This window comes from Phoenix dactylifera, chromosome 2 (assembly GCF_051530095.1).
Source record: "Phoenix dactylifera cultivar Ajwa chromosome 2, Ajwa_hap1_PhDact_Kaust_v1.1, whole genome shotgun sequence".
NCBI classification, from domain to species: Eukaryota; Viridiplantae; Streptophyta; class Magnoliopsida; order Arecales; family Arecaceae; genus Phoenix; species Phoenix dactylifera.
Genome location: NC_143191.1, coordinates 57,988,455 through 57,997,715, shown reverse-complemented (window position 1 = coordinate 57,997,715; position 9,261 = coordinate 57,988,455). Strand labels below are relative to the sequence as shown.

The window sequence follows — 9,261 nt, the reverse complement described above, 5'->3', positions numbered from 1 at the left end:
AATAGATCTGAATCCCTATTAACAGATTTAAAAGGCTTTCTAGGGAGTTTGGCTTCTACACAGATTTTACATTTCTTATGGTTCTTAAGATCACATTTTGGTATTAAATTTAGGTTCATTAGTTGCTTAATTGTATTATATTTTACATGACCTAATCTACCATGCCAAATAGAAGGAGGTTTTATATTAATGATCAAAGAATTTTCATTTATCGAAGGAACTATTACATTCAACTTAAACAATCCTTCACTTAGGAATCCTTTTTTAATAAACATTATACCATGAGAAATTAAATTTTATTGGACTTAAAAATAAGACGATAGCCTTGCTGGACAAGCAAGGAACCACTAATTAGGTTTTTCCTAACAACTGGAACATGTCGGACGCCGTGCAGGGACAAGACTTTCCAGAAGTAAGCTTTAAGTCTACACATCCCACTCCTAGTACACGCGCCTCCGAGCTGTTTGTCATGATCATAGCTCCTCCACTTGAGACCTAGTAAGAAGAAAATCAGGAGCGATTCGAACAAATATAAATACCAGCTCCGGTGTCAATCCACCAATCAAGTGCTTATAAAGTCATGTTAACTTCAGGAGTGAAAGAAACAGACCTGAAAGCTGTCTTAGAGGAGCCAACGCCAGAAGTCACCATGTTGACTTGAAAACTGGTTATGTGTGGACATTTCTTCTTGGATTGAAGAGGTGCAGTCTTCTTATAGAAGCACTGGGGAGCCAAATGGTTGGTCCGACTACACACATAATGAAAACGAACACCACTTTCCTCTTTCTTCTTCTTCTGCTCCTGGGATTGGATAGATTTTCCATTATGGTGGTTAGGATTTCTAGGGTTGTAGGGTTTCTTTTTGTAATGCTTATTTTTGAAGCATCGGTTCTGATTTTTTTTAGGTAGGGCTTCTACATTATAAGCATTATTTTTGTATCCAGTAGAGGTTTTACTCCTGAGCCTATGTTGCTCTTCAATTCTAATGGAGTTCAAGACTTGGGTTAGCGTGAGACCTCCTTGGGTATGGCTCAGGGCCTACCTGGAATGATTCATCCAAATTGGTCCTATTAGCCCTAAGCTGGTGGATCGGGATTTCAAAGTAACGGATTTGGTCATTCATAGGCTTTGAGTCCACCATCCTAAAGTTATTGAAGTCGGAGGCCTTGAACTTCTTTACCCCAGCATCATCAAAACCATATTTACTATCTAGGGTGTCCTAGAGTTTTTTGGCGCTCTTGGCTGTGTAATAGATGTCATACAGCCTCTCAGAAAGGGCACCTAAGATTCTATGAATGCAATGATAGTCTATCTCAGGAGTCCTAGAGGGTGTGCTGGTGGAAGCAGAAGTTTCAGTGTGGGAGGAGGATGAACTCCGATTTGGGTTTTGGTTTTGGCGAGTAGCAGGTCGCGAAGTAGTTGGGTTGTACCCATTATCAACTTCAGACGTGCTCTCACCTATGGCTAAGACAATTCTAATGTGGTGAGCTAGAACCGCATTTGGTTCTGCCATCTTCTAAAGTTGTGGCCATCAAATTTTTTTAGATTTGGCACTAAGGTGGTCACTACTGTTAGAGGCCATAGGTTCAAGGTTATAGAAAAGAGACAGAAACCTGAATGAAGGCAAAAAGTTTATGTTAAAAGATTGCACTAAAATTTGTATTGAATTTTGAATGTCTAGTTGATATATTCAAAAAATAATAGCCAGATCAGCTCCAGATCGGTGGTGGAGCACTAGGCTCACTTAAGTACCAGCCTTTCTTAGGCACATATGCCTTTTTGACAAGCTTTTTTGTTTGAACTTTTCAAATTAGTAATAATTAATTATTAATTTAGTGCTAGCTAGACAATTATTGTAATTGAAATTTAATATGTCAATTCAATGAATTATAAATTAGAATTGATTTATTGTCTTATTAGAATAATTGATTATTAATTTTGTGCCAAGAAATCAATTATTGTAATTGAGATCTAAAGTGTCAATTCAATGAATTATAAGATTTATTATCTTATTAGAATAATTGATTACTAATTTTGTGCCAGCAAATCAATTATTATAATTGAGATCTAAAATATCAATTCAATGAATTATAAAATTTATTACCTTATTAGAATAATTGATTACTAATTTTATGGTAGTAAATCAATTATTGTAATTGAGATCTAATTGGTCAATTCAATGAATTATATGATTTATTATCTTATTAGAATAATTGACTGAGATCTAATAAGTCAATTCAATGAATTAATTATTATATATTAACCAATTTCTAATTTTTTTCGTTTGAATGGGATCTGAAAATTACTCCTTGAGAAGTCCAAATGGAGGTATGATAGACCCCTTGGAGGTTAAATAAATTATTATTTTTTAAAATAATTTACTGAATTATATATTACTAATAAAAAAAATAAACAAAATACGTTTTTTAGATTGTTAATAATATATCATCTAAATAAGCAAAGGGGGCTGTATATTTCTCGAGGAAGAGTGTTTAATCTCAAGGAAGTAAGGTGAATCTTTGTTTCGCACGAAAGATAAACCCGAGCCCTCTGAAACACGGGTCAGCGCACCCGAAGACAGCAGTCTTCTTCTTATGGGCTCGTTTGGTTCGCGGGAAAAGAAGGGGGGAAAGTGTGGTCAACGGGAAAGTAATGAGATGCCTCTTGTTTGGTTGGAGTTTTCAAAGGAGAGAGAAGGGAAAGTTGTATTCCCATGGGAATGTGATTCCCACATTTCATGGGAAAGTCTTTCCCATGAGAAACATGGGAAAGTTACTTTCCCATGAGGCGGGAATCACTTCATTTTTACTTTTTCCCAAAAAGTCCCTTCAGTATTAAAGAAGCATTAAAGAGGCATTAAAAACCTAATTTTTATTAAGGGCATAATAGGAATTATATATAACTTTCCTAGGAAAGTGGATGGCCAACCAAATATAAGCACCTTGGAAATTTGTCACTTTCCCATGGTCAACCAAACATGCCAAAAATACTTTCCTAGGCATCCTCTTCCTAGGAATTTGTTTCCCAGGAATCATATTCCTAGGAAGGAAAATGCTTCCCGCGAACCAAACGAGCCCTATATATATTTCATTTTTGGTTGGAAGGATGAATAGCCGGCCTATAAATAGCCGGCCTTCTGTCTCTTCTGGAGTGTCCCATCTCCGAGCTAAGATAACCAGTCCCTCCCCTGTTCTTCCATTTCCGTTCTTCAGTGCCTTAGAACCAGGAGGAGGAGGAAGAGAGGGGAGGAGAGAATCCAATAACCCATGAAGGCTCTCTGGGTTGTTGGGCTACTTGGGCTGGTTGTGGTGAGGTGCGTTCAGGGCTATCACTACTTGGATGGAGTTAATGGGAATGCCACTCAGCCTCTCCTTGTAGATCTCACTCTCATTCGATCTGCTGCTGAAAAGGGGGCTGGTACGATCTCTGCTGCCTTCCACACTCCTATGCGTGCCTGTTTTGTTTGGTTTAAGTTCTGCTGTTCTTTCTTCTAAATATTTCCCATGAATGATTTGCTGATATGCAATCATTAAAACTGTAAACTGTCTTTTATGTTCTTATTATTTATGATCATCTAGAAATTGCACTGCGTATATTCAATTATTTGATATGCTGCTCTTTACGTCTCTTGTTTGTTTGATCTATGTTCTGCTGCTGTTAATTTTAAATTTTAAAAATAATTTTCTGGTGCGCATATCTATAAACTTTTAATGCTCATTTGACTTGTTGGAGTCATTATGACTGCCTTTCCGTTATTTCTGTTTGCCTGTGTTTGAAGAGGTCAATTTGCTGCTCCCCCATGACTTCCATCATGTCTATCTTTTGATATGATTTTTCTTTCTTTCGCTTTTTTTTCTTGGAAAGACCTTCTTTTTCTAAGTTATCCTTTATGGTCCATAATTTGGGTTTCTTGATCTTAAATATGCACGCATGTATACACGAACATTTTCATTTTATTTAATATAATCAAGTATATTGTTCCTACCTGCCATGCTAGATCGCGAGATTCCTTTTGTGTGGCAATGTAAATGATTTTCAGAGACATATTTCTCCTCTTCATGGTTCTGTTTCTGTTGCATGGTGTGGTTATGGTTACTGTTGTTATCATTTCCTATGTCTTTTTGGGGATTTATCATTTCCTATGTTACCAGCGCTCCAATGATATCTCCTCCTAACTTGGAAATTTAGTTCAAGCAAAATTTTCCCAACAATGCTCCTCACCAGGGGATCTTCGTTTTCTCAAGATCCTTTTTAGCTGAAATACCATAGTAATCTGATCCTGTATTCAAGCAAGAAATCATTGCAAGGAAAACAATTCCATAACTGCTTGCAATTTCATAATCCATAACAAGTTTAATGTTGTCTTGTTTATTAAATCAGAATCTCCTAACGGGAAAAAATATAAATAAAAATATGATGTTCTAAGTTTATCAGAAAATAGAACCTCTCTGTTTGAGCACAAAGTATTAATGGTTTGTGAGAAAACCACCACCAAAACATCACTTTCTTCGTTGACTTTAATGTGGAATGAGCTGATAAGACAGCAATCTAGCCAGATCCACTAGATGTTAGTGCCCGTATCTTTCTTCTTTGTAACCGTCTATAGGGTTAGAATTCAGTAAATAGGGTCTAAAGTTTTTTTTTTTTTTTAAGCTATCTTCTTCTTTTATCTCTCCTAGTGGTTTTGAAGATAACCTCGAGCGAGCAGCTTGGAGGAAACAGATAATTACTTGTTGATCAATTGTCCCTTTTTTTTTTTGGTGCAGTCTGTTTGGATGGAACACCAGGTGCTTACCACCTGCATCCGGGTTCTGGATCAGGAGCAAACAGTTGGCTCGTTGAACTAGAGGTGAATGAATTACAGTTAAAAAGTTAAAAAAAACTTGCAGTTGAAAAGTTACAAATTTTAATTCCTGTGACCTGTGGCATGCTAGTAGTAGAGGTCACACTGATTAAACACCGACATGATGCACCTAAGAGCCGAGCATTCATTAGCTTTTGCTCAAATGCTATTTTTGAATACATTAGGGGGGAGGCTGGTGCAATAATATCAGGACCTGTGTGTTCCGCAAACCAACTCGTCGTGGTTCATCAAACTACATGGAGAAACAGATACCGTTTACTGGAATATTGAGCAACAAACCTGAAGAAAATCCAGGTAATTTTTAACCAAAACCCTTGCCTTTTCATTTAGTACTGCAGCTTTTCTGCTTGAGGAAATAAACTATTGGTGGTTCGTCGAATCTCTGACTCAATGTCATGTCCATTTTGGTTATAATGCTTCCAGACTTCTACAACTGGAACAGAGTTAGAATTCGCTACTGTGATGGTGCATCATTTGCAGGTGAAGGCTATAATAAGGTTAGTGGGATCATTTCTAAATTTCACTGCAAGTTCTTTGCTAGGAACTACAATATATTAGTATCCACAGCCAATAGACTCATAATGGTGCGACCAGTCTTCTATGATTATATATTTTAATTTCAGCCAAAACAATTCCTATGAAGTAAATGATCAGATACATCATAATACCGATGGTTATAAATTGTTTTGGGCTGTATATATAGGCTGCTGGCCTTTATTTTCGAGGACAACGTATCTTTTCGGCGGCAATGGAAGACCTGATGTCAAAAGGAATGCATTCAGCCAAGCAGGTTTTTCTTTTAATCTTACTCTTATATGTGATTTTGAACATGATTTCAAATGCATTCCTGATTTTTGGTAATTGATGTTTCCAGGTCCTTCTTACTGGATGCTCTGCTGGGGGTCTAGCTTCCATACTACACTGTGATGAGTTTCGGGCATTATTTCCAGGAAACACTAAAGTCAAGTGCCTAGCTGATGCTGGATTGTTTCTTGATGCGTATGAATCTTTTGCTTATTATAAAACAAATCTTCATTGTTCACCAAGACATATTTTTTTAACTTTATTCTATCTCTTTCTGAATGACTATGCAATCTACCGTAATTATATGAATGGACAATTCTGTGATATGTAATAAATTGATAAACGATCTAGCCTAACATTTACTAATATTTGTTTGAATGTCTGCTATATTTATTTGTTTCCATATGCATTGCAGTACTGATGTAGCTGGTGGGCACACTCTAAGATCCTTCTATGAAGGTGTAGTAACTATACAGGTAATCTCATCATCATTACTCTTATTTTATATGTTCAAGGATGATAAGAGTAGATAAAAGAGATACTAAAGTGAATCTTCCATTCAATAAACTATGCTTAATATAATATGATGATAATCGAAAATGTGCTCTGCACTTAACAATGACTTTCATATTGGCACTGTGTGCATGCTTTCATGGGTCGCCATCTTTATGGTTAGCAAGAATTTGTTTATGAGCGCAATATGCTGACATATTTATTCCCTACTTATGAAAGGGAGTGGCCAAGAACTTGCCAGGAAAATGTACTGCCAAGATGAATGCAACTTCGGTAATCTTGTTTCTCCACTAAAGATGTTCATACAGAACTGTTAAGAAACAGTGTGATCAAAACTTTTTTCTCTGTTTTTTTTGTTTTGCAGTGTTTCTTTCCACAGAATTTATTGGGCATTATTCAGACCCCAACTTTTCTTTTGAATACAGCATATGATGTATGGCAGGTATCTTCCAGCTTTAGCCTGTAGTATGGGTCATTTTTAATAGCAAGTTGTTTCACAGACCAATGGCAGATTTTGTTTTGACTGCAATTCTAGTGGGGCTCCATATGTTTGTTTATTTTTTTTCTAATGAAATTAAGTTAAATTTTCTCTTGGACTTATCAATTTGGACTTATGAAAATATAGGAATAGCTAGATTGCTTTCTTCCATTCTTTTTTCATTCCTTTTATTTTGAGAAATTGTTTGCTTCTGTTCCAACATGTTGTTTTTCCACCTTTCTTACATCATCAGATTCAAGAAAGTTTAGCCACCAAGAATGCTGATCCTGAAGGTCATTGGCAAGCATGCAAATTTAATTATTTGAAGTGCAATGAAGATCAAATAAAGTTTCTGCAAGGTACCTATTTGGGTTTTTTGTCACTTCTTGGTTTAATCTGCAATGTTCCTTGCTAACATGTAATTCATACATGTTATCGCTCAGACTTCAGGAACCAAATGCTTCATGCCACGAATGGGTTCTCAAAATGCAAGCAAAATGGGTTATTTATTAATTCATGTTTTGCTCATTGCCAATCGGAGAGGCGGGATACGTGGTATGCAGATAACTCTCCAACTATAGAAGAAAAGGTATGACCATATTGGGTATCCGTTTCTGGTTAGAGATAACTTAGTTGTACACTAAAATTCTAACATGTTAAAACTATTTCCATGCATGTGATAGAGATTTAAGAAATAAACATGCTAACTACCTCCTTATTTTCAGTGAGAGAGATAAATTTCATAGTAGCCTATGGTACTATTTATAAAGTGGGAGATGGAGAAATAAGTTCAACCACTTGTACATTTTCTCACTTTTTTTTCTTTTTATTTGTCATGTTAAGTGTGCCCTTTTCCTAGAATACATCAATCCTTTGCAGAAGAATTTCAAGATCAGAATATAATGCAGCTGAAACTTCATAATTAGGTTTTTCTTGATAGGAGCCTACTATTTAGTGATCTAAGTGATGCTTGTCTTAAATATGGTTAGAAGAATCCAAAACAAATTTCAATTCATGGAACTGCCATAGTTCTGTTTATCCATGGCAATGTCTAAGGGGCAAGGCTGATGCTATACAATTGTCGAATAGATCATTTTGTTCCCCTTAGTTTCTTTGAAAGATCCAAATGTTAATTAGTTGACATGCAAACAACCCAAAGAAATGAGGAAGATTCTCATCTTAAAGGGGAGACTAGTTTTATGGCTGGTAATATGTGCTGTGACTGTTCAAGGCTATTGTGAGACTAATTGTAATTGGAGAGCTTGGTTAGAGTATCATAAGGAGCTTACTTAGGTATTGGTAGCCAAAAAAGTGGAGTAACATTTCCCTTTTTTTCTGCATTAATATCTTAAATCTCTGCATTTCTTCTTTTTAAGGACATGGTAAAAATTGGAGGAGCTGAAATTCCAAAAATTCCTAGATCTTTTACTCAGAGTGATCATCCTCCTGATCAAATCAACATTTTAAACATGTACAAATTAAACATAAGCAGATGTGTACACCAATGAAAGCTTGCTTGGGAAAGATTGAGATGCGACTGCTACTAGATCTGTTGCTTTTGAATATAAATTTTGATATTTTGGTATTTAGAATCTCTTGATCTTGTAAACAAGTAAATAAGATGGAAAACTATGCTTTGTAACCTTCGACGTCAACATGTTCTTAGCTACTTCATCTACAAAACAAGAATTAATTCTTTCTCCATTTCTGTTTCACAGATGTTAAGAGTCCTCATCACACCCAATATATTTACATTGGCTGTTCATGTGCAGGGGATTGCAAAATCTGTTGGTGACTGGTACTTTGATCGAGCTGAAGTCAAGGCAATAGACTGCCCATATCCTTGTGACAAGACATGCCATAATCTTGTATCTCGTTAAGTTTATTCAATTATTATCAAAATATTAGTCCGATTGTAATTTGTTGTAGCTGCATATTCATAATAAGGTCAAAGAATAACACAGCAGAAGCAAAAACAGAATTCTGCTTGTGCAAGTGGCATGCTGGCTCTTCCACTGTCCAGCATATATTCTTTCCTGATTATATTCAAAGAGGAAAGGTTATAGAATTCTGATAGTTGTTGTAGTAAGAAAGATTTTGTTGTATTCCTTCTTGATGACCATTTAAGTTTGGTCAAGATGAATGTATTTAAGCATCTTGATAGGTTTACTATTGTGAGGATCCGTGCGGGCGTGTATTTAGTCCTATATCGGTTATTCGGTGGATAGATCTTGGATACTTATACAGGATCAAGAAATTCAAATAATACCTTCCAGCTAGCCATTTTGGATGAAATCCTGAGTTGTTATAAATAGTATCAGAGCGGACCCAATCTATAATCTATGTGGACTAGGGACACTGCAGTACGATTCTATTCAGGCCGACCGCAGGCCGATTGTGGTGTTTAGATTAGATTTGAATGAATTTAAACTCTTAGCCTAATGAGGATGTCAGGGTTTAAACAGAAGGAGTATGTGAGGATCCGTGCGGACGTGTGTTTAGCTCCATGTCGATTATTTGCTGGATAGATTTTGGATATTTATATAAGATCAAGAAATCAAAATAATACTTTCCGGCTAATCATTTTGGGTGAGATCCTGAG

At 36.1% G+C, this 9,261-nt stretch overlaps 1 protein-coding gene across 1 annotated transcript; it reads left to right on the top strand.

Annotated features, from left to right (window-relative positions):
- Window positions 1-3,148: 3,148 nt before the first annotated feature.
- Window positions 3,149-8,831, top strand: LOC120103825 (pectin acetylesterase 10-like). Its single transcript, XM_008809712.6, has 12 exons — window positions 3,149-3,417; window positions 4,767-4,849; window positions 5,029-5,158; window positions 5,288-5,361; window positions 5,568-5,654; window positions 5,739-5,863; window positions 6,084-6,144; window positions 6,401-6,454; window positions 6,546-6,623; window positions 6,913-7,018; window positions 7,103-7,248; window positions 8,432-8,831. Exons 1-12 carry the CDS (start codon window positions 3,267-3,269, stop codon window positions 8,537-8,539), a joined length of 1,203 nt encoding a protein of 400 aa, XP_008807934.5. The 5' UTR covers window positions 3,149-3,266; the 3' UTR covers window positions 8,540-8,831.
- The last annotated feature ends 430 nt before the right edge of the window (window positions 8,832-9,261 follow it).

What these genes read in the sequence shown, in the direction of transcription:
- LOC120103825 (XM_008809712.6), top strand. Translation starts at nt 3,267, where the DNA reads ATGAAGGCTCTCTGGGTTGTTGGGCTACTTGGGCTGGTTGTGGTGAGG. An exon ending in GTTGGCTCGTTGAACTAGAG is followed by an intron (nt 4,850 to 5,028) that starts GTGAATGAATTA and finishes TGAATACATTAG; the next exon opens with GGGGGAGGCTGGTGCAATAA. An exon ending in CTCCAACTATAGAAGAAAAG is followed by an intron (nt 7,249 to 8,431) that starts GTATGACCATAT and finishes GTTCATGTGCAG; the next exon opens with GGGATTGCAAAATCTGTTGG.